General features: G+C 47.2%; 1 protein-coding gene across 5 annotated transcripts in view; it reads left to right on the top strand.

Annotated features, from left to right (window-relative positions):
* The first annotated feature begins 8,340 nt into the window (after window positions 1-8,340).
* Window positions 8,341-25,631, top strand: part of rubcn (rubicon autophagy regulator) — a 75,485-nt gene continuing 58,194 nt past the window's right edge. For all 5 annotated transcript variants that reach the window (XM_033032099.1, XM_033032100.1, XM_033032098.1 and 2 more), the window contains exons 1-3: window positions 8,341-8,544; window positions 11,646-11,799; window positions 25,322-25,405. In XM_033032099.1, the coding sequence (XP_032887990.1) occupies window positions 8,477-8,544; window positions 11,646-11,799; window positions 25,322-25,405 (306 nt within the window). In that variant the 5' untranslated portion in view covers window positions 8,341-8,476. The remainder of the gene's footprint in view (window positions 8,545-11,645; window positions 11,800-25,321; window positions 25,406-25,631) is intronic.

The raw sequence follows: 25,631 nt of genomic DNA, 5'->3' as shown, positions 1-25,631 counted from the left end.
AGTTTTAGGTCGGGGCCCCTCTTCAGACGGGATTTCCCTCCACAGATTGTGCCTTGACCCACTGAGTTCCTCCAGCATCCACTGAGTTCCTCCAGCAGTTTATTTTTTTGCTCAGTGCTTGAAATATTTTCCTGGTCTGGCTGCACCAATGGAGCAGGAAACAAAATGAACTATTTGTTCTGATGGCAGTGAATTTAGTTCTCATCTGGTGAAACTTGAATCCCAATCTGGGATTTTGGTCGTGTCTTTTGTCCGTCCTGTACTCAAATCAAAATGATTTTTTTCGAGTTAATCGCACATCTTTCATTACCGTACTTCATTATCTGTAATAAAAATCAGCAAATGCCGCAAAAACATAGCAGGTCAGGCAGCATCGATGAGAGGAGAAACGGTCAATGTCGTGGGGCAAGATTTTTTAGACAAGATGAGGGTGATGCATGGAATGCACTGATGGGTGGAGGAGGTAGACATGATAGTGGCATTTAAGAGGCTTTTGGATAGGCTTATGGTTATGCAGGGGTTGGAGGGATATGGATTATGTACAGGCAGATAAGAGTTGAATGTTTGAATTAATCCCATCTGTCATTCCTTTCACACTTTCCCATTTGATAACTGTCCTGTTGTAACCTTAGGCAACCGACTTCACTGTCCACAACAAAATCAATTTTTGTATAAGAAAGAACTGCAGATGCTGGTTTAAATTGAAGGCAGACACATAATGCTGGAGTAACTCAGAATCTGAAGAAGGGTCTCGACCCAAAACGTCGCCATTCCTTATCTCTAGAGATGCTGCCTCACTCGCTGAGTTACTCCAGCATTTTGTGTCTACAAAATCAATTTTGGTGTCCTCTTATCTTATTCTTATCCAAATCATCAATATTTATGGCAAACAATAGCAAAACTGGCACCAATGCCTGTGGCACATCACTGGCTACAGGCCTCCAGTCTGAAAAGCTACCTTGCACTATCACCTGCTGCTTCCCACCCCCAAACTAATTTTGTATTGAATTGTCTGGCTCACCCAGGATTCCATCTTATGGACCAGCCTACCATGCAGGACTTTGTCAAAAGCTTTGCAAAGTCCCTGTAAACAATGTCTACTGCCACGCTTCATCAATCTTCTTGGCCACCTCTTCGAAAAGGTAACCATATTCATGAGATGTAATTTCCCACTACTATCTAGCTCATTGGTGACTATGATCAGACTTTGCTGGCTTTACTTTGTACAAACTTTACACTATAATTGCTCGATTGTAATCATGATTTATATTTCTGCTGACAGGTTAGAACGCTAACAAAAGCTCTTCACTGTACCTCGGTACACGTGGCAATAAAGTAAACTAAAGTGAACACTCAGAAAGGCAGTCTAAATATCCCTAATCAGTACTTGCCTGTCCAAATTCAAATAAATCTAAATGCAAATAAAACCTGTCTCTCAGATCCTTCCCTTCCAATAATTATCCCATCATAAGATCAAAAGTAATAGTGCAGAATTCAGCCATTCGGCCCATCAAATCTATTTCGCCATTCAATCATAGCAGATCTATCTCACCCTCCAAACCCCATTCCTTCTCCCCATAACCCTTGACACCCGTACTAATCAAGAATCAGTCTATCTCTGCCCTAAAAATATCCATTGACGGCATCCACAGCCTCCTGTGGCAATGAATTCCACAGATTCACCTCCCTCTGACTAAAGAAATTCCTCCTCATCTTCCCAAAGAAACATCCTTTAATTCTGAAGCTATGACCTCTGGTCCTAGACTCCCCACTGGTGGAAACATCTTCTCCACATCCACTCTATCCAAGCCATTCACTATTCGGTAAGTTCCAATGAGGTTCCCCCTCAACCTTCCAAACTCCAGCGAGTGCAAGCCCAGTGCCGTCAAAACACTCATCATATATTAACCCACTCATTCCTGGGATCAATCTTGTAAACCTCCTCTGGACCCTCTCCAGAGCCAGCAGATATGGTGCCCAAATTCAAAGGATCAAAGGTCAGTTTATTGTAAAATGCGAATTACCATACAGAGTTTTTAGAAAAATTCGAATTACCATACAGCCATACTAAAAAAAAACAACAAGACACATAACTACATAAAATGTAACATAAACATCCACCACTCATAATATTCCAAATGCAGCCTGACCAGTGCCTTATAGAGCCTCGGCATTTCATCTCTGTTTTGTATTCTAGCCCTCTTGAGATAAATGCTTGCATTGCGTTTGCCTTCCTTACTACCGATTCAACTTGCAAGTTAACTTTTTGGGAATCCTGCACAAGCACTCCAAAATCCCTTTGCACCTCAGCTAATAATGACAGGCAACCAGAATAAAAGCCCCCTTTATTGCCACTCTTGCCTTCTGCCGTCCAGCCAACCTGCTATCCATGCTTGATACCATGGGCTCTCATTTTCCTTAGCAGCCTCACATGTGGGACCTTATCAATGGCTTTCTGCAAATCTAGATAAACAACATCCACCGACTCTCTGACTGTCCTGCTATTTACTTCTTCAAAGAATTCCAACAGATTTGTCAGGTGAAATCTCCCTATGCATTCAATTTTTCGTGCAATAACAGCCAAATAAGCTCTGAACCACATAGATTGGAGACATTGATCTTGATTTTTGCACTATTATTATTTGTTTGTTTTTTATGTATATGTATGTGTGTGTGTGTGTGTGTGTGTGTGTGTATATGTATGTATATGTAAACACTGAACTTTTTTTATTGTTTATTATATTGTTTACAGTATACTATGTTTACATATTCTGTTGTGCTGCTGTAAGTAAGAATTTCATTGTTCTATCTGGGACATATGACAATAAATTGTTTAGCAACCAGGATATCACATAGGACTCGGCGGACTGTGCGGGAGGTCTCGCTGATATATAGGAGTCCACACTTGGAACAGCGGACAGACAAACTAGGCCCATGTGATCTCCCGGTTACTAAACACTTTAACTCCCCCTCCCATTCCCACATTGACCTTTCCGTCCTGGGCGTCCTTCACTGTCACATAGAAGCCCAGCGCAAATTGGAGGAGATGCACCTCATATTTCGCTCGGACAGCTTACAACCCAGCCCACTTCTCTAACTTCAACTGACCCTTGCTTTCCCTCCATTCCCATCCCTCCCACATCCTAGTTCCCCGAATAGTTACGCATCCTTCTGATTAATTTTTAATCAGAAGGATGATTGTATGCCTCCTTGTCACCTTCCCCTCAGCCAACAATGAACCATTCCACAATAAAACACAATTCAATACAATAATACTTTATTAGCCAAGTATTTTCATTTGCCAAGTCAGTCATACAAATAAAAAGCAATGGAACACACAAAATACATTTTAACATAAACATCCACCACAGTGACTCCTCCACATTCCTCACTGTGATAGAAGGCGAAAAAGTTCAATCTCTTCCTTTCTTTGTTCTCCCACGGTCAGGGGCCTTGAGCCTTCCGTTGACGGGACGATCTTAACTCTCAGGCAAGGGATCGGTTCCAATGTTAAGTCCACGCCCTGCGATGGGGCTCAAAGTCAGTCCGAAGAGGCCTCCAGCTCCACGATGTTAGGCTATAGAGTGACCGGAGATACGATCCGGAAAACAATCGCATCTCCGGCAGGGGTAAGAGACTGAAAAAAAAGTTTCCCCCAACCCCCTCCCCCTCTCACCACATAAAACAAACCGGAGAACATTTGCACAAGCTTTTTAAACGCACTAAAAATACCCCAAAAAAAAGATTGGCGCAAATTGTGCGCCGCCTCTGGTGGTATATGTCTACATTTCCTTGATCAGCGTGCTATTTGGTCTGTCATTTTCACACCTTGCACTTCCATATCCCTAGACTTCCTCTCCCCTGACTCATAGTCTGAAGTGTTCCCTGGACCGCTGGTGAGAACCCGACCCGTCTAGAAATCAAAGGGACTGTACCTGGGAAGCCCTCCGGAGCCGACGAGCAGGATTTCCCGGGAGCAACGGAGCTGGAGCTGCCGACTGTGTGGGAATCCCCAATCGGAACGGAGCTGAAGCTGCCGTCTGCAAGGGAATCCCAGGTCCAGCGCAGGCTCGCAGAAACAGCAGGTACAGTGCCTGGAAACTACGGGGAGCCCTCCATTGTGTCCGGAAACGTGGCCGACGGGCAGGACTTCAGGTCAGACTAAAGCACAGGGGACTTCGGCCCCCTCTCTCTACTACCCTACTGGCCAACATATAGTCCCTTGAAAATAAAGTGGAGGACTTAAGGGCGAGGCTGCTTTATCAAAGGGAGCTGAGGGAATGCTGTGTGTTCTGTTTCACAGAGACATGGCTCACCCCCAGCTCCCCAGACTCAGCGGTTCAGCCTGAAGGGTTCTCCATACACAGGCATCTGGGAAAGGGAGATGAGGGGGCGTTTGCCTCATGGTCAACTCTGCGTGGTGTTCAGACGTGGCAGTCCTTTCTAGCTACTGCTCTCCACACCTCGAACATCTGGCGGTGAAGTGCCGCCCCTTCTACCTTCCAAGGGAATTCACCTCCATCATCCTGACCGCGGTCTACATCCCACCCCAGGCAGACGCCAAACACCAGACGTCTTACCCCGAGGCATTTACCACCATAGCTGGGGACTTCAATAAAGCAAACCTTATGAAATCGCTCCCTAACTTCCACCAACATGTCTCCTGCTGCACCAGAGGACCAAAAACCCGACCTGTGCTACACCACCATTAAGAATGCCTATCGCTCTATCCCTCGCCCTCACTTTGGTAAATCCGACCATACTGTGGTGCTGCTTCTTCCTGCCTACAGGCAGCAATTGAAGAGCGCACCCCCAGAGGTGAGGACTGTACAGAGCTGGTCGGGGGGGGGGGGGGGGGGGGGGGGGGGGGGGGGGGGGGCAGAGGAACAACTCCAGGACTGTTTGGAGTCTGTAGACTGGGCAATGTTCAGGGACCTGAATGAATACGTCACAGTCGTTACAGACTTCATAAAGATATGTGTGGAGGACTGCTTCCCTACAAAAACTTTCCGAGTGTTTCCCAATCAGAAGCCATGGATGAACTCTGAGATCCGCACTCTTCTGAAGACCAGACACCAGGCATTCATCTCTGATGATACAGTGGTCTACAAGAAGTCCAGATATGACCTTGGTAACGCCATCAAAAAGGCCAAAAGGGACTTCTGCTCCAAGCTGGAGGATGAGACGGATGTTCGGCAGCTGTGGCGGGGTCTGAATGCAATCACCTCCTACAAGGCGAAATCAGGAGGCAGCTCGAATGTTGGCGTAACATTACTCCCTGATGAGAATGCGTTTTACGCACACTTTGATAGGGAGAACATTGATGTGCCTTCTCGAGCCCCCATTCGCTGTGATGGTATTTCAGTCACAGTCACAGAGGCCGACGTCAGAAAATCCTTCAGAGTGGTGAACCCTCGAAAAGCGCCTGGACCTGATGGTTTACCCGGTCGTGTTCTAAAAACCTGTGCGGAACAACTGGCTGGAGTTTTTACGGACATTTTCAACCTCTCACTTCTGAGGTCTGAGGTTCTCACCTGCTTTAAAAGGGCATCAATTATACCGGTGCCCAAGAAGAGCAAGGTGACGTGCCTCAAAGATTATCGATCAGTGGCACTAACGTCAGTGGTGATGAAGTGCTTTGAGAGGTTGATCATGGCGCAAATCAACTCCTACCTCGACAAAAACCTGGACCCACTGCAGTTCGCCTACCGCAACAGATCAATGGTGGATGCGATTTCACTGGCTCTCCACTCCGCTCTGGACCACTTGGACAACAAAAACTCATATGTCAGGCTGTTATTCATTGATTACAGCTCCGCATTTAATACAATCATCTCCTCCAAGCTGGTCACCAAACTCACAGAACTGTGTCTCTGCGCATCCCTCTGCAATTGGATCCTCTACTTCCTCATTCACAGAGCACAGGCTGTTCGAATTGGTGGAAAGGTGTCAGCCTCGATAACAATCAGCACGGGTGCACCTCAAGGCTGCGTGCTCAGCCCCCTGCTGTACTCACTCTATACTTATGACTGCGTAGCCCGGCATAGTGCGAACACCATCATCAAGTTCGCTGACGACACCACTGTTGTGGGGCGTATCACTGATGGGGATGAGTCAGAGTATAGAAGAGAGATCGACCGATTGACCGAATGGTGCCAGCACAATAACCTGGCCCTCAACACCAGCAAAACCAAGGAACTGATTGTGGACTTTGGAAGGGGTAGGATGGGGACCCACAGTCCCGTTTATATCAACGGGTCGATGGTGGAAAGGGTCAAGAGCTTCAAATTCCTGGGCGCGCACATCTCTGAATCACGCCCTGATCCGAGAACACTGATGCAATTATAAAGAAAGCACATCAGCGCCTCTAAGTCCTGAGAAGATTACGGAAGAGTCGGTGTGTCAAGGAGGACTCTCTCTAACTTCTATACGTGCACAGTAGAGAGCATGCTGACCAGTTGCATCGTGGCTTGGTTCGGCAACGTGAGTGCCCAGGAGCGGAAAAGACCACAAAAAGTAGTAAACACTGCCCAGTCCATCATCGGCTTTGACCTCCCTACCATCGAGGGGATCTATTGCAGCCGCTGCCTCAAAAAGGCTGGCAGCATCATCAAGGACCCACACCATCCTGGCCACACACTCATCTCCCCACTACCTTCAGGTAGAAGATACAGGAGCCTGAAGACTACAACGACCAGGTTCAGGAATAGCTACTTCCCCACAGCCATCAGGCTATTAAACTCAACTCATACAAAACTCTGAACATTCATAGCCCATTATCTGTTTATTTGCAATTTATCTGTTTATTTATTCATGTGTGTATATATTTATATACAGGTGCACAACCTTTTATCCGGAGTTCCGGAAACCGAAAAGCTCCGAAAACCGGACATTTTTTCCAGGATGTCGTCTGCACACCAAAGCTCGCGTTTGGCACCAAACTTGACCCGAAACACCCCACGGTCAACCCAGGTCTGTACTACTGTAGCGGCTGCCTCCTCCCCGGAGACCGGGGAGACACTTAAACATCTGTAAATCATTGCTTAAATGTTAGTCAGTTAGTTTGGAGGGCTTTTATGTGAAGGGGGGGGGGTGAAGGGGGAAACTTTTATTAGTCCCCTACCTGGTCGGAGAGGCGGGGAGCGGGGAATGCCTTACCGGGTCGCCGTGCAGTAAGCTCCGGAGCGCTGTGGCCGCCGACTCCCAACATCGCGGAGCTGCGGGCATCCGGCCGCGGGCGGCGCCGGTTGTAGCTCCGACCCTGGCAACTCTACCCCTGGCTGCGCGGCGCTCCAAATCCAGCTCCCCGCTGGTATCCCAGTGCTGTGGCCGCCGACTCCCAACATCGCGGAGCTGGGGCTGCGGGCGTCCGGCCGCGCTGGATTTGGAGCGCCGCGCAGCCAGGGGTAGAGTTGCCGGTGTCGGAGCTCCAACCGGCGCCGCCCGCAGCCCCAGCTCCGCGATGTTGGGAGTCGGCGGCCACAGCGCTCCGTAGCTTGCTGCACGGCGACCCGGTAAGGCATTGCCCGCTCCCCGCCTCTCCGACCAGGTAGGGGACTAAGAATTAAAGTTTCCCCCTTCACCCCCCCCACCACATAAAATCCCTCCAAACTAACATTTAAGCAATGATTTACAATGATTCCCCGGTCTCCGGGGAGGAGGCAGCCGCTCCAGACTTTTCAAGCCTACCTACCTAATCTACGCTAAAAATCTTCCATTCCGAAATCCGAAAAATCCCAAAATCCGAGAAGTGTCTGGTCCCAAGGCTTTCGGACAAAAGGTTGTGTACCTGTAATGGTATATGGACACACTGATCTGTTCTGTATTATTCATGCCTACTATGTCCTATTGTGCTGCAGCAAAGCAAGAATTTCATTGTCCTATCTGGGACACATGACAATAAACTCTCTTGAATCTTAAACCCAAAACGTCACCCATTCCTTCTCTCCAGAGATTCTGCCTGTCCTGCTGAGTTACTCCAGCATTTGGTATCCAACTTCGGTGCAACCCAGTGTTCTACACTTCCTTCCTGCACATTTGAGCAGGACGGAGCCTGGGGTCACATGCTGCAGAGCAAGGGTCACGCATCACGTGGTGGGGGGCGGAGCAAGGGCTAGGCATCAAAGGCATCACGTGGTGGGGGCGGAGCAATGGGTATGCATCACGTTGTGGGGGCGGAGCATTGGCTACGCATCACATGGTGGGGGCAGAGGAAGGTTCACATATCACGTGGTAGTGGGGGGCGGAGCAATGGGTATGCATCACGTGATGGGGGAAGCAATGGACATGCATCACGTGGTGGGAGAGAGAAATGGGCATACATCACGTGGTGGGGGCGGGCCCGCCCGCCCGCGAGGGAGGCTGGGAAGTGGGCTGTGGCCGCCGCCGGGTGAGTTCAGGGCTATTGAGAAAGTGAGTGTGGGCTCAAGATAGGGAGGTGGCAACCACCTTGCCGGCGCGAACTCCCTGCGCGGACATGTTGTCGCCGTGGAGGGAGAGCAGCTGGTTCCACGACATGGAGAGCGCGGAGGCGGAGGAGTGCAGGTACTGGCCCAGTGTAGCGGGTGTGTGACCTGCCGGCTGCTCAACACGCAGCTTCTGTTGCATTGCCTCAATTGTGGGCTTGTTTCCTAAATTGAAGGTTGTTTCCTAAACAGATTCTTTCCTAAATTGTCCCTTAAGTCCGTTTACCTTATTCGCTTAGACACAAAATGCTGGAGTAACTCACCGGGACAGGCAGCATCTCTGGAGAGAATTATTTGGTTTTCTTATTTTAGGCGTTCAGCAGCAGACATGACTGTTTCCAGGCTATAACTTATTCCGGGGGATGTTGACAGTAAGTGGGAGGAGGGGCTTTCAATGACAATTCGGTCCGAGACAAATATAATCCTCTACTGCGGCGCAGAAACGTTTGGTTCAATTGAACATCGGGCAATTTATGGGTTTCTATCGGCTAATTAAGAACCTCGGCTCAAGGGCACAACCGTGTGTTCAGCCATGTAATCATGACCCTGATGTGTGTTTACACTTGGCATTTCTGCAGTTTTTATTGCAGAATATTCACTAACGTATAAAGGCAGAAATTGCAGTCTACTTATTATTCGAGCAACATGTTGTAATCAGGTTCCTCTGGTTAAATTCTTGTAAGTGATATTCTCTGGCTATTAAATGTTTACTGATGTCACAAGTAAACAGGGAAGTTCCGTAAGTTACTGACATTTATGATGTCACTGATCATCTTTCTTGGAACTATTCCGCTATGTATTTAAAATGGTGACCAAAGGAACCTTTGAGGAGTGTGATGCTGGAGAATTGAATTTTTTTCTTGTTTCTGTGCTGGATCTTGTGCTTCATTGACAACCTCTGCATCATCTTGTACAACCTATGTACATTTTTCCTCACTTCATACGTCAGGTGTTTCTGTTTGTATAAATGAGCTAGCCAAATGCGATATACTCTTGTGTGGGAAGGAACTGCAGATGCTGGAGTAACTCAGCATCTCTGGGAAGAAGGAATGGGTGATGTTTTGCGTTTGAAGAAGGGTCTTGACCTGAAACATCACCCATTTCTTCTCTCCAGTGTCCCACTGAGTTACTCACCTTTTTGTGTCAATCTGCGATGTACTCTTGTTGACTTTCTGGGAAAAAATTGAACTGCAGTAAAATAAAACAATATATTAAAATTTGGTTTTCTGCATTGATTAAATTAAGAGTTGAGCATATTTTGAATTAAGAAGAACCAATGCAGTAGCAAATTTAGGTTCAGAATGTTTGTTGACTGCACAAAACCACTCTGCTTCCGTAACCCTTGAACGGGGTGCAACGTTTCCTTTCAAGAAACGTTAAGTTGATTTGCTAGCAGTCTTCGAGATCAGTCAGGTTCTAATACAGTAATTTCAGAGAATATTTTTCCCACGAGAGATTGTAACTAAAACCCATAATAATCTAGGAGACGTTTATCCAGCATGAAGGAAATGTGAAATAGTCTTGGCAGCAATTGTGGCAAGTGGTATGGATGCAATTGTCAGCAGCTCTGTGTGTGAGAATGAATGAGTTAGTGCTCTGTTTATCCTTGGAGCAAAGAAGGCGCATGAATGAAACAAGAAGGTACACAAAAATGCTGGAGAAACTCAGCGGGTGCAGCAGCATCTATGGAGCGAAGGAAATAGGCGACGTTTCGGGCCGAAACCCTTCTTCAGACTGATGGGGGTGGGGGGGAGAAGGAAGGAAAAAGGGAGGAGGAGGCGCCCGAGGGCGGGGGGATGGGAGGAGACAGCTTGAGGGTTAAGGAAGGGGAGGAGACGGCAAGGGCTAGCAAAACTGGGAGAATTCAACGTTTATGCCATCCGGACGCAAGCAACCCAGGCGGAATATGAGGTGCTGTTCCTCCAATTTCCGGTGTTGCTCACTCTGGCAATGGAGGAGACCCAGGACAGAGAGGTCGGATTGCGAATGGGAGGGGGAGTTGAAGTGCTGAGCCACCGGGAGATCAGGTAGGTTATTGCGGACTGAGCGGAGGTGTTCGGCGAAACGATCGCCCAACCTCCGCTTAGTCTCCCCGATGTAAATCAGCTGACATCTAGAGCAGCGGATGCAGTAGATGAGGTTGGAGGAGATACAGGTGAACCTTTGTCGCACCTGGAACGACTGCTTGGGTCCTTGAATGGAGTCGAGGAGGGAGGTGAAGGGACAGGTGTTGCATTTCTTGCGGTTGCAACGGAAAGTGCCTGGGGAGGGGGTGGTACGGGAGGGAAGGGAAGAATTGACAAGGGAGTTGCGGAGGGAGCGGTCTTTGTGGAAGGCAGACATGGGGGACAAGGGAGTTGCGGAGGGAGCGGTCTTTGCGGAAGGCAGACATAGGGGAACAGGAACATGAATGAAACAGGAATGTTGGCAGTCGCTGCCTCAAAAAGGCTGAGGCAGTATCATCAAAGACCCACACCATCCTGGCCACACACTCATCTCCCTGCTACCTTCAGGTAGAAGTTACAGGAGCCTGAAGACTGCAACAACCAGGTTCAGGAATAGCTACTTCCCCTCAGCCATCAGGCTATTAAACCTGGCTCGGACAAAATTCTGATTATTAGCAACCACTTTCTGTTATTTGCACTACCAGTTTATTTATTCATGTGTGTATATATTTATATCATGGTATATGGACACATTTATCTGTTTTGTAGTAAATGCCTACTATTTTCTGTGTGCTTAAGCAAAGCAAGAATTTCATTGTCTTATACAGGGACACATGACAATAAACTCACTTGAACTTGAACTTGGCTTGGGCTAGTCCAGCAAAAATGGTCTGATTATGTAATTCTGCTATGTTATTACCTTTATTTTTATTGCAGCCTTTAATTGAATCATCCTTGGGCCTCCTCCCCTCCACTTGAAAATGGATCCTCAGATCCCTTCAGATCTGGTCCAACATCTCTTGGTTTAATGCAATATTTAATTTACAATGAATCGATCTGTAAACATGAGGAAATAAATACCTAAGCATGTTTCTTGACATTAGTTTTTTTTGTGTTTCTTTTCTGTTGCATTAAATTATCTCAATTGGTCTGAATGGTGTGCTTGTTATGACATGTTAAAAGCACAGCTAAATTATGACCATTCTTGTTATCTTTGTGTTTAAACCTGTCTTAGACAAGAACATTGGAAGCTTTTGGGTGCCTTGAAGACGACTGTGGAGGGGTTGCTATCAACCAACAATCCCAATGTTTGGTCCAAATATGGAGGATTGGAGCGACTCTGTAAGGAAATGAACAACATCATGTCCCATGGACTTCTGGAAGACAAGGTATTGATTCTTTTTCTTGCAGTAGGATGAACAATTTGTTATCCGTTAAAACGTCGATTCTTTTTTCTTATGAATGTCAGGCAGTGAATTGTTTAGAAATTGTAATTTGCATTTTTAAATTATCAATATTAATGTTAGTAAAACTACTGAGCTGCTGAAAAAAGCATTATACAGAAGCCCACTCCTCTGAATCACATTTGATGTAGCTGTGTTTTTGGTTCCCTATGGACAGGTTTTGCATTATTTTGGTTACCTCGTATTACTGTTATTGATTATTATATATTTGCATGTTATTCCATCAATTGGTTTAAGCTTCAGCAAGTAAGAATGTCATTGTTCTGTCGCTGGTAAATATGAAAATTGAACACTAGATTCTAGGTGATGTGACACTTCGATTACAATTGATGTATAGCCTAGGAAGATTTTGAGTAAATTGTTTTGAAGGTTTGAAATTTGTTTCCAGAGGGGAGTTAACTTGTCTTTAGAAAGTAGACGAATAAGCAGACATATTAAATTACTAAATAGTGCAAAAGTTTTTTAAATGATTACAAATCATGGAAACGTGCTTCTTCACCACAAAGTAGAACTTGAAAGTGATGTCACCCAAAGAATTGCAGCAATTTAAGAAATGACTGAAATGCCACCTTCACAAGGATAGATAGGATGAGCAATAACTCCTGGCACTACCAGTGATGCACAAATAATAAAAACTAAAAATGTGACTTTTAGAACCATTGTGTATTGGTGTGGAGAAGGACTGACAAATAACCTTTTTATTTTGTGTAATTGAAGATGACTGCAAGAAAATGTCCAAATTTGCTTGTCGTTATAATTATTACTGTTTTCTGAGCTCTTGTGTAATCTTAAATTAATAGTAGCATTATACTGCTGCAGGTTGTTAAATTGTGGATTTGGTGATGCAGCTAATAATGTGCAGGTTAGTTAGTAAGGTACAGATGGCACCAAAATTGGTGAAATTCTAAATGGGGAAGGTTATCAAAGTATACAGCGGGATACAGATTAGCTGCAGAAATTGGCAGAGAAGGGACAGATGGTTTAATTTGAACAAGTGTAAGGTGGTGCACTTTGAGAGGTTGAAAATAAGGGGACAGTGTGAAAAATATACATCTTCCAGATGCGCTAGGACGCATCCTCAGTGATGTGATCTGGGGTCATCGGGTGTTTCGGGTCTCACACCATCACACCCTCACCCAGGTGACCCAGCCAGGGTTGATCAGGCCCCAGCTTGCGTCCCAGCAGCAACCAATGGATCAGCCATCATAATAACTACTTTGCAGGGGTTGGGAGATTCTAGTGCGTGGAGGGACTGGGCTCTGTGGGGTGAGTCCTGGCTGGGCTCCTCCTGCGTCTCACCAGGTTCAAGACCTGTGCGCTACACCTCTTTCTCCTTCTCTGAGCATTTCATTCTCGCCTGATGGATTTTTAGGCCATGGTGGTTTATTAGGCCTTTCCGTAGCTTTATTGAGTGACTTTCTCACGAAAGACACTGACTGGGGTGCTAACCCAGCCTGTCCTGGGTGCCGTCTTTCCGTGCCGTCAACTGTCTCTCCAGTAGTCAATACAATTAATAGCATGATCCTAACAATATTGATATACAGAGGGATCTTGGGTTTCCGGTCCAAGACACCCTGAAAGTGGAAATACAAGTAGATAGCGTGGTAAAGAAGGCTAATGAAATGCTTGACTTCGCAAGTCGGCGCATTGAGTATAAGCGTCAGGAATTTGTGATTCAGCTCTATAGGACTTTGATTAGGCCGAATATGGAGTATTGCGTGCAGTCCTGGTTACCCCATTACAGGGGTGATCAGAACTATATGCTGAGACTTTGGAAAGGGTACAGAGGAGGTTTACCCGAGTTATGTCTGTTTTAGGGGGTATTAGCTGCAGCAAGAGGTAGGACTTGGGTTCTCTGGAATGGAAGATGTTGTGGAGAAACCTAATAGAGGTATATACAAATGAGAGGCATGGGGTAGACGGTCAGAACCTTTCTCCCAGGATAGAACAAATATCAAATAATGGAGGGCATAGCTTTCAGGTGAGAGCAGCAAAGTTTAAGTTGTGCGGGGCAGGTATTTCACATGGTGGAATACTCTGCTGGGGGTGATAGTTGAGGCAGATATGATGGTGCATTTATAGATGTTTGGATGGACATTTGGATATGCAGGGAATGGAGGAATATGAATTGTGTGCAGGCGGATGAGACTTGGCCTTGACATCATGTTCGGCACAGACATTGTGGGCCGCAAGACCTGTTCTTGTGCTGTGCTGTTCTGTTCTATAAATATATGGCCGGTCTTATATTTAAGCAGACTTCTGATAATATAAACCACATAGTAGGCGGAGTTTCTACTATCAAGCACTACAATTGGTTAGTAAGAAGTAACCAATCTTCATCTCTACTTGTAGAAACAAAATAAAGCACGCTGACCAATAACCAAACACATTGATACGTGGTGGCTAAATAATACAGTAGCCGAAACGCTAATAAGCATACGGGGACTTATAGATGATTACACAAAATCTCCATATCTAAGGGGTGGCCTACTGACCCATCCGGCGAGTGTGCGCTATAAATCCGCGTCTCCTCCTTTCATCGGGGAAGTGACCGGGGTAGTAACCGGGGACGGCACTGGAGACCCGCAGAGTGGAGGTGGCGAAGTCGGTGAGCAGGGTGCCGAACGCTGTGGAGAGGCCGCAGGCGACACAGTCAGTGTTTGTTGAGCAGCAACTGGGCGCAAGGGAGCAGTCGGCCCGGCAGTGGGAAGGTATAGAAAACGTGTGCCCTCTGGATACAGAGTCGCAAGATGCGGTTGCTTCACAGGAAGGAGGTGTATGACGGTTGCGTCTGTAAAGGCCTCCGTCGGCGCATACCAGGTAAGAGCGCGGTTCTTTGGCAGGGCTGTGAATGTGACCCAAATGGCCATAGCCCTGGTCGGTCTGAAGGCGAACAACCTGTCCATTGGAGAGAGGTTTAAGTGGTTTGCTGGACTTGTCAAAAGATAGTTTTTGTGCATCACGCTTCAGCTGGAGTTGTTTCTGGACAATGGGCGGTGAACGGATCTGTGGCTGCAACAGCTGCTAGGGTACGCGCATGGCAGCACTGGTTTGGCGAGACGTTGGGCTGGAGAACTCAGTATGTGATGGCGGGCAATGTTCCTTAAGTTGAACAGGTCCAGGTAGATGTGGGATTTGGCAAGATGTGAACGCTCCATTAATTGTTTTGCGCTCCTGACAGCCCGTTCGGCGAGTCCTTTGGACTGTGGAAACTCATGGCTGCTGGTGATATGTCGAAAGTTGAGCGAAGTTTCTGAAGTGTTGCCTGGTGAACTGACTGCCGTTGTCGGATAGGAGGCGTGCACCTCTGGCGGATCGTTGCGATGAACAATACAAATGTAGTGGGTATAGTCGCGCTCAAAGAGGCGCCATCGTTCGGCGGTCTGAGTCAAAGATCAAAGGACTAGGACGGCGAGACGAATTTGCCATGATGGAGGTTACCAGCACATAAAACAAGTTGGGGAAAAATAAAACCCGATCGACTTAAAACGGGGTGGGTAGGAAACTACTTCTTGTGGGTTCGAATCCCACTTCTGATACCATGTAATAAAACCAGTCATACACACGTCAGGGTACAACGCATGTTTATTAAAGTCTACTCACAGTATACTTCAGCATGGTGTTACGGTAAGCTGAGCAGCTACTCAGACTAATTACATAAGCAGACTTCTGATAATATAAACCGCATAGTAGGCGGAGCTTCTACTATCAAGCACTACAATTGGTTAGTAAGAAGTAACCAATCTACACCAACGACATGAACGTTGAATTGTCTAATTTTAGGTAACTACTTGCATCCCTTCTTCCACCACCCCTTTTGCCACCTCTCCCCTGTGCACCACCTGGACTCTCACCTATTTCTCCTCTCCCCCTCCCTCTCTTCTTCCACCTACATTCCTTCCTCTAGCATCACAATTTGCAACTTTTCAATCCTTTTGTCTCAAACTCTATCTTCAATCCTCTGCCTATCAAAACCCCTCTTACCTGTATCTGCTTTTAATTTAGGCTTTTTCCTGTCCCAGTTTACTCCATGCTCCACCTCCCCACTATCAGTCAAAAGAACCTGTCCCGAAACATCACCTATCCATGTACTTCAGAGATGCTGCCTGACCTGCTGAGTTACTCCAGTACTTTGTAAACCAGCATCTGCAGTTCCTTGTTTCTTAATCCCACTTAATCCCATTTGCCATAATTTGGTCCACAGCTTTCCATATGTTGATGATTTGAATGCATGTTTAGACACTAAAATGCAGTGAGTGTTCCTGCCTCCATCACCCACTTGGGCATTACATTTCAGATTTGAGCAGCCCTCTGAGTTAAAAAAAATCTTCCTTGGTACCCATTTTAGCCTCTTATCCCTCAGCATAAGCTCATATCTTTGCTGTGAGGAAAGGTTTCATACCATCTAAGATAGACACAAAATGCTGGAGTAACTCAGCGGGACCAGCAGCATCTCTGGAGAGAAGGAATGGATGATGTTTCAGGTCGAGACCCCTTCTGCTGCTATTCATTTCAATCCCTCTTAATTCTTTTCAATCACTTACCCCCTAGGCATTGTAGATACCCGAAACGTCACTCATTCCTTATCTCTGGAAATGTTGCGTGTCCTGCTGAATTTCTCCAGCATTTTCTCCAGCATCTGCATTTCCTTTCTACACTTTTCCACCATGTACCTGGTCTACTACCCCAATCATTTGTATACCTCTAACAAGTTCTCCATCTGCCTTCCCCGCTGCATGAAAAGCAAACCACGCTTCTCCCCTCGTATCTCAAACACTTTACTCTGTTATTTTTAATTACTATTATCCGATCAGCAGTCTGTGCCTCTGGACGCTAGTCCAATATCAATGGTCAAAGGTTACAGTGATTACCAAGGTACAGTGAAATACTTTTTTGCAATACAGATCAGCAAGACTATCGCCGTACATAAGGACAATTCCCCCAGTTAGTACAGAACAGCCACCTGAGTCTATATGCAAGAATTGGCATTTTGACACCTTTTTACATTCCCAGCTGCAGCTGGCCTCAAAGGCTGTTTGCAGCAGGCGCCTCCATTCTGGTTGTCCCAGGAACCATCGTTCCTGTCCTTGCATGACCTTTTTCAGCCTTTGTTCCTCGGGGTACCTCCTACTGCCTTCCTTGGGGTTGTGGAAAGTAAGGCCCCCTGGTTCTTCTTACTGGGCCTTTTGTCCAGCGTCTGTCGCGGTCTCCCTCCATCCTCCTTTCTGATTCCCTGTTTTCAGGGGCTGGGCTCTGCTGCTTCCCTCCTGGTTCCTGGCGGGCAAGCCAGGCCTGCTGTTGGGATATGGCAGGGCTTGCCAGGAGACCTTTTTGCCACGCTTAACCATCGTACAATACATGGAAACGAATTGCATAACTAACGTTGACTGCTGCACTTTCATGACTCGATTGAGTACAGGTGCACAACCTTTTATCCGAAATCCTTGGGACCAGACACTTTTCGTAATTCAGAATTTGTCTGTCTTCGGAATGGAAATTTTTTAGCGTAGATTTTAATGGCTGGCTCAGTGGTAGAGTGCTCGGCTCATATCCGCGAGTTTGCGCCTTGATCCTGGCAGTTACTCGATCGCGAGTTTGAGTCTTCAATGTCGTTTTTTCTTGCAGAATAAATGTTTGTATGAAATGCAGTGTAGGAGAAGTGTACTGACTGTGCGGGCAGAACTTTGGAAGTGATTGCCCACCAGTCTAAAAAGCCGCTGTGTCTCCCTGTCCCTGGGATAGCAGGGGGCGATCAAACAGCACAATACCCCCTCCCCCTCCAACTCCAGAGGAATCCACTCCCCGATGGGCCGCTACCAAAGATCATAGAGGAGCTCCTCTATGATCTTTGGCCGCTACAGCGACAAGTGGCAGTTCGCCCACAGCCCGAGCTGCGCCCCCTCATCCGCCACCCCAAGAACAAGACGTACCTTGCACACCGTCAGCTTCTGCCCCTACGTGTTCCTCTGGAGTTGGAGCGGGGCTGGGCTGGAGTTGCTGCTGGCTGTGGGTCTCTGGGATCTCCGTGCTTGCAGTGGGCCTGGGGGTCGGTGGGCGGCGGTGGGAGCTGTGGACCTACGGACCTACCTCCGTGAAGCTAGCCAGCTTCGGAGCGTGGAGAGCTGCGGGGGCGAGCTGCTGCGACCCGACTCCGGTGGATGATGACACCGGGAGCTCGCGGGTCTCCGGTGGGAGACTGCTTTGCGGGGCAACGGCAGCGGCGACTTCTCCCATCCCGAATTACGGGGTTGAGAGTGACCTGGAGGGGGGCCTTACAACGCCCGGCGCGGCTGTAAATTGCCGCGGACTTGCTCGTGCCCGCCGGGGGCTCCAACATCAAGACCGGGGTAGGGCCCTACATCTCCCGGCATGGCTTTGAGTGGCCGCTCCCCGATGGGCCCCTACGACGCCCCGAGCTGCGCCCCTACGACGCCCCGAGCTGCGCCCCGTCATCCGCAACCCAGGTTCCTCTGTAGTTGGAGTGGGGCTGGGCTGCTGTTGGCTGTGGGTCTCTGGGATCTCCGTGCTTGCGGTGGGCCTGGTGGTCGGTGTCCAATTGGTCCTGACGTCTCCGGTGACTGGCACGGTCCTGCTGCAATCGCCGACGTGAAGACTGTGCAAAGCCCCCGCGCCGGTGCAATGGGCGGGGAGCTGGAGAGGGGAGGGAAGGGGTCACACACATGGCCGGGAAGCAGAGAGGCGTAGGTGGGGTGAAACTGAAGGGAGCGACAATCTGCACTGTGTATCGTGAGTCTACCGTGGGAACTTTTTAACTCAGCGGGCAGGCAGCAGCATATTGTCAATTATTAACCCTCCCGCGCAATATACCCTCATCTTCTCTTTTATGAATGGGGATTTAGTTCCCCTTTCTTCGAGGACCGACCGGAGGTTCCGCTGTCACCTCTGCGGGCCGCCCTCGGTGAACGTTTTCAAGGACCTTTCTTCAAGGACCGAAAAAATGGCCGCTATTCGGAGGTTTTCGTTATTTGGATCTTCGGATAAAAGGTTGTGCACCTGTACTGTGAATCTAACAGCTTTCAGTTTAGTTTAGAGATACAGCACGTAACGAGCCCAGCGACCAACGATCCCCGCACATTAACACACCCTATGGACAATTTACACTTATACCAAGCAAATTAACCTACAAACCTGGACGTCTTTGGAATGTGGGAGGAAACTGAAGATCTCGGAGAAAACTCACGCAGTTCATGGGGAGAACGTACAAACTCCGTACAGACTGCACTCGTAGTCGGGATCGAACCTGGGTCTCTGGCGCTGTAAGTCAGCAACTCCAGCACCGTGCCACCCACCTATGAAATTACATTTGAAAAGTTTGAATTACTTTTGACATATTAAATTAAAATGTTATTTCATTCTTTGTTGCCCATCCTCCCCATTTCTCCACCCAAATTGAAAACATGATTATATTCCAAAATGATCAGTAAAGACTTTAAAGAGTAACTGTTTGATTTTTGTTCAATTGACTCGTCCATCTTCAAAGTTGTTGAGCTGTTATTTCCCAGAAGCAAATGTTTTTATTTGCTTTTGTTTTTTCACAAAAATTCCACAACCTAATGAAATGAATACTGAGAGGAGTGCAGTCACGGGGTAGTCATGATTTTACTAAATCTTAAGAATAAATGTTTGAAATCTGAAATAAAATCAGAAAATGTTGGAGTTAAAATTTTAAGTTGTAGCGGCACCAAACGTGGTGAATAAATAGTTGCTTTATTCAGACATAATAGGTTCAAAATACATACACGTTTGGTCCTCTAACATAATGTCATTGCTGCTGCAGCTGAGCGAGGGTGTTGTCTCCAGCTCAGCTACCCGTCGACTGGGTTGATCTCAATGTGAGATATGCTTATGTAGCAGGACACTCCCCTTAACCCCATGACATCACGTGACAGCCCTCGTAACCACTGACGAGGGTTCGACCGCAAGTGGTCTGACTATCAGCTGACGTCACAGGACCCCCTCAGAACCGGAGGAAGGAATAGAACGTGCTAATGGGACGACAGATGGCACAATGGGCTAAGTGTTCAGCTGGCGACCGGAAGGTGGCCGGTTCGAATCCCGCTTGGAGTACATACTGTCGTTGTGACCTTGGGCAAGACACTTCACCCACCTTTGCCTGTGTGTGAATGTGTGTGAGTGATTGGTGGTGGTTGGAGGGGCCGTAGGCGCAGATTGGCAGCCACGCTTCCGTCAGTCTGCCCCAGGGCAGCTGTGGCTACAGAAGTAGCTTACCACCACCGAGTGTGACTGAGGAGTGAATGAATAATGCGATGTAAAGCGCCTTGAGTATTAGAAAGGCGCTATATAAATCCCATCCATTATTATTATTATTTAACCTTCTACAAAAATATGTGCAAACATGGTTGAGGGCAGCTCCTGCTGTGGGTCAGAGGTACCCCAGCCGTGGGTCGGGACGGTGGGGCCCGCGGGTGCAGCCGACTCTCCGGCTGAGGGTCATCCCGGCTGTATGCTGACGGGTGCGAGGAGACCAATGAAAAAGCCGCCGAATGGACGAGACAGTCGCATCTCCTCGACCAGCAGGGGATCGTGTCCTGAGAAATACGGCACACAGCAATGGCTGGGAGAAGTCGGCAACAATGCAAAGAAAGAAAGAAAAAAAAGAATAAACGAATTGATAAACCCGGTGAGATCATTACAGCGTAAAAAAAGTGAAAAGAAACAAAACAAACCACAGTGAGCAAACAAGTCCAAGGTGGTAGGAAAGTTCAAATTGTCCAGTGACCATGGTGCAGGATGGGAAGCTGTGCTGGAAAACTGGAGGTTGCAGTGACAGCATCCGACCTGAAGGTGGCGCTGTTGCCGGAGGTCAGGCTGCAGGGACGGCATCCAGCCGAAAGGTGGCTCTGTGGGCGGCGGTCAGAGAAGGCCGAGCGTCGCTTCCGGCCGGCTGCGTCGGCCATTTATGAAGTCACTGCGGCTGCCATGTGGAAGTAGGCCGCGGCGGCCATTTTGGCGGGCAGCTGAGGCGGTCTTTAATGGCGGCCACGCGAGGCAATTTGGGGATGCATGCGGGGCGGCCGGCATCGACAGGCCTCGCCCCATCGCTGCAGGTAGGGACTGCACCCACCGTCACCGGTGTCGTTGGAGACCGGCTGCGCTGCTGCACCCTCGGCGGAGACTGGAAACTGCCGGGGAATCCGTCGCGGGACCGCCGACTCATGACTGGCCGAGGCTCCACCCCGCTGCTGGCCCGACCACAACCCGAACGGACGGGCAGCCAGCGGCCGGGGATCTTCGGGGTCCGCGCCGGTGAAGAGGTCTTTGGGCAGCTGCCCCAGGTAGGCCTGCTCTATCGGGAGGCTAGACCTTGAGCAGCGCCCGGCGGGGTAATGGGCGGGCCCGCTCTCTCCCTGCTCCGGAGGCTGGCGGGCTTCGGTGATGCTGGGGTCGGGGGGCTGCTAAACCCGCAGCTCCTGCAGCAGCTGGTGGGGGAGCGGCGGATGGTGCGGGAACGACGGCAGCCGCGGCCTCTCGCTTCGGTGGGCAGCCGCGGATTCTCAGCCCCGGTGGTCGGCTGAAAATAATTTTTCTGAAGTGGTTTGATTTATACAAGATGCTGTATAAATATTTATCTGTAAAAGTGTAGATACCTACACTCTGAATATTCTTGCAGTAAACGTGATTGGTTTGAACTTGTTTTATCTGTTATTTTGGGATAGATTTTAATTTGATTCCCTGCATTTTTAGTAACAAGTTTTAACCTGTTATGTCAAGAAAAAAAGAGGTCTTCACAGTGCCCTCCATAATGTTTGGGACAAAGACCCATCATTTATTTATTTGCCTCTGTACTCCACAATTTGAGATTTGCAATAGAAAAATTCACATGTGGTTAATGTGCGTGTTGTCAGATGTTAATAAAGGCCATTTTTATACATTTTGGTTTCACTATGTAGAAATTACTGCAGTGTTTATACATAGTTCCCCCATTTCAGGGTACCATAATATTTTGGACACAGCAATGTCATGTAAACATCCGGTGGGCGGCGCGACTCACGTCGCAGCGGCCTCTGCAGTCCGTCTGTCTTTTTATTATTTTTTGTCTCGTTTGAATGTAGTTTTTATTATTTATTTTTTTGTGTATGAGTGTGGGTATGTGTGTGGAGGGCGGGGGTTGGGGAAACTTTTAAAATCTATCCCCTGCACGGAGAACCCGACCTTTTCTCTGTCGGGTCTCCGTTGTCGTTGCGGCCGAACACCGTGGAGCGGCCTCCAGCAGGAACGACCTGGGGCTCCAGTCGCGGAGCCTGCTGACTTACTCACCATCATGGAGGTGGCCGAGTTCGGAGCGGGTGGAGCTGTGGTGGCGCTCGGCTGTGACCTGACCCCGGAGATTCGGAGGCTTACCGCAGGTCTGGTGGACAGTGACACCGGGAGCCCGCGGGTCCCTGCTGGGAGACCGCTTTTCGGGGGTTCCGCAACGGCGACTTCACCTGCCCGAGTTGCGGGGTTGAAGAGTACCTGGAGCGGGGCCTTACATCATCGCCCGGCGCAGCTTGGAATGGCTGTGGGACTTTGCTAGCGCCCGCCGGGGGCTCCAACAACAAGACCCGGAGTGTGGCCTTGCATCACCCGGCGCGGCGTAAATGGCCGCGGGACAATTACCATCGCCCGCCGGGGGCTTTGACTCTGACATCGGGAGGGGAATGGGGAGTGCAGGGGAGAGATAAGTCTTTGCCTTCCATCACAGCGAGGAGGAGATGCGCTGTGATGGATGTTTGTGTAAATTGTGTTGTGTCTTGGTTCTTTCTTGTGTGTATGACTGCAGAAACAACATTTCGTTTGAACCTCAATGGGGTTCAAATGACAAATAAATTGTATTGTATTGTAAATGAAAGTTGTCATAGAAAATAGACAATAGGGGCAGGAGTAGGCCATTCGCCCCTTCGAGCCAGCATCGCCATTCAATGTGATCATGGCTGATCATCCACAATCAGTATCCCGTTACTGCCTTCTCTCCATATCCCCTAACTCCGCTATCCCTAAGAGCTCTATCTAACTTTCTCTTGAAAGCATCCAGAGAACCAGCCTCCACTGCCCTGTGAGGCAGAGAAATCCACCCACTCACAATTCTCTGTGTGAAAAAGTTTTGTGTTTAATATTTTGTTGCATAACCTTTGCATGCAATAACTGCTTGAAGTCTGCGATTCGTGAACATCACCAGTTGCTGGGTGTCTTCTCTGGTGATGCTCTGCCAGGTCTGTATTGCAGCCATCTTTAGCTTATGCTTGTTTTGGGGGCTAGTCCCCTTCAGTTTTCTCTTCAGCATATAAAAGGCATGCTCAATTGGGTTCAGATCGGGTGAATACTTGGCCACTCAAGAATTGACCATTTTTTAGCATTGATAAACTCCTTTGTTGCTTTAACAGTATGTTTGGGATCATTGTCTTGCTGTAGAATGAACCGCCGGCCAATGAGTTTTGAGGCATTTGTTTGAACTTGAGCAGATAGGATGTGTCTATACACTTCAGAATGCCACTGCCATCAGCAGTTGTATCATCAATGAAGATAAGTGAACCAGTACCTTCAGCAGCCATACATGCCCAGGCCATAACACTTCCACCACCGTGCTTCACAGATGAGGTGGTATGCTTTTGATCTTGGGCAGTTCCTTCTCTCCACCATACTTTACTCTTGCCATCGCTCTGATACAAGTTAATCTTTGTCTCATCTGTCCACAAGACCTTTTTCCAGAACTGTGGTTGTTCTTTTAAGTACTTCTTGGCAAACTGTAACCTGGCCATCCGATTTTTGCAGCTAACCAGTGGTTTGCATCTGTATTCCTGTTCATGAAGTCTTCTGCGGACAGTGGTCATTGGTAATGCACACCTGACTCCTGAAGAGTGTTTCTGATCTGTCAGACAGGGGTTTGGGGATTTTTCTTTATTATAGAGAGAATTCTTCTGTCATCAACTGTGGAGGTCTTCCTTGGCCTGCCAGTCCCTTTGCGATTAGTAAGCTCACCAGTGCTCTCTTTCTTCTTAATGATGTTTCAAACAGTTGATTTTGGTAAGCTTAAGGTTTGGCTGATGTCTCTATAACAGATTTATTCTTGTTTCTCATTCTCATAATGGCTTCTTTGACTTTCATTGGCACAACTTTGGTCCTCATGTTGATAAACAGCAATAAAAGTTTCCAAAGGTGATGGAAAGACTGGTGCTGAGAGCTCTCTTATACCTGCATTAGGGAGGCAATTAAACACACCTGAGCAATTGCAAACACCCGTGAAGCAGTGTCCCAAACATTATGGTGCCCTGAAATAGGGGGACTATGTATAAATACTGCTGTAATTTCTACATTTCAAGCGCCTTGAGTATTAGAAAGGCGCTATATAAATCCCATCCATTATTATTACATGGTGAAACCAAAATTTATAAAAATGGCCTTTATTAAAATCCGACAATGTGCACTTTAACCACGTGATTTTTTTCTATTACAAATCTCAAATTGTGGAGTACAGAGGCAAATAAATAAATGATGAGTCTTTGTCCCAAACATTATGGAGGGCACTGTACATATCACTATTTAAAATAATTTCTTCTGTAGTTCAGCGATGAACTTTGTTTTGACCTATCCTGTGTTTTCTCTTCTGTAAATCTGTCTTGACAATCCAAATGAAATGTAGCTAATCAAATTATTAGAAATGTTTCATTTTTTTGAGGTTTGGCTTCCTATTTTTAGTTTTAGTAAGGAATAAAGGGACTTGAATAACATCCTGACCCACCAGATTTTGTGCCGTTATATTTTCAATTCAAATAATTTACTTCCTTACTTATCATGTGACTTGCACTGCAGTAGTTTTGTGACTCATGTTGCAGATCTGGGTTTCTGTAAACTGCTGAAAGAATGTGTTAACTATCCCCAGGCTGCATTTTAATCTGACTCTTTTCCTTCCTCATGGGAAGTTTGTTGCTGCTTTGCAGTAGGTTTGAAATCTGAAAATGATTGCTATAAATAATAAAGTAATAATGCATAAACATTGGGGTTTTTTTTGAAAAGGTATAGATGTTTCTAATTTTGAAGTCCTGTTACTTTGCTGTGATCTAGAGTCACTGCAGCTGTTAACATTTTGGAAAATGTAATTTTAGCAGAATATTAAATTTGACCGTGAGTTCATGAAACAATGACATAGTGACTTAGATGTGTAAGTAAGAATGGATTTGATACTGGGTCTCTTTTTTACTTTCTAAAAGTCGCATAGCTATTTTCGATACATTGGAGAGACGTGCTGTACCTTATTTGGTTCTTAGTTTTGAACTGTTCACTAAGATAAGAAGCTGCTGACTGCCTTCTGCATGTGTGCTGCTTGGTTCCACTGATTAGACGTGGGACAAGGAAAAACATTCTGTGAAGAGCAACTTGTCAATGTCAGAAAACAGAGTAATTATTCTCTGGTTATTTTCAATTACAGATATATATACAGCATAAAGATTACTGGCCATTTGTGAAAGATGTCTGCTGGGTCAGTCCTCACCTTGCTCACCATATTGAACAGGTAAACCAGAAAAACTAATGATATTGCTATTTACTCTTTTGGTGCTTAATTTCTTTTGTTGAGTCTTGAAAGAAAAGCCTGCAACCTATTACTGTTGGTACTTTGTATCATACTCTTACTTGACCTGCGTTCTAATATGTTAGAGAAAATGTAAACTTCTGCAACTGCAGACAGTTTTCTAAAGTATCCTTGCTTAGCAATTTAATTTTTCAAATCCAATAGTATA

Source organism: Amblyraja radiata, chromosome 13 (genome assembly GCF_010909765.2).
Source record: "Amblyraja radiata isolate CabotCenter1 chromosome 13, sAmbRad1.1.pri, whole genome shotgun sequence".
NCBI lineage: Eukaryota > Metazoa > Chordata > Chondrichthyes > Rajiformes > Rajidae > Amblyraja > Amblyraja radiata.
This window is presented reverse-complemented; position numbering and strand designations above follow the sequence as displayed.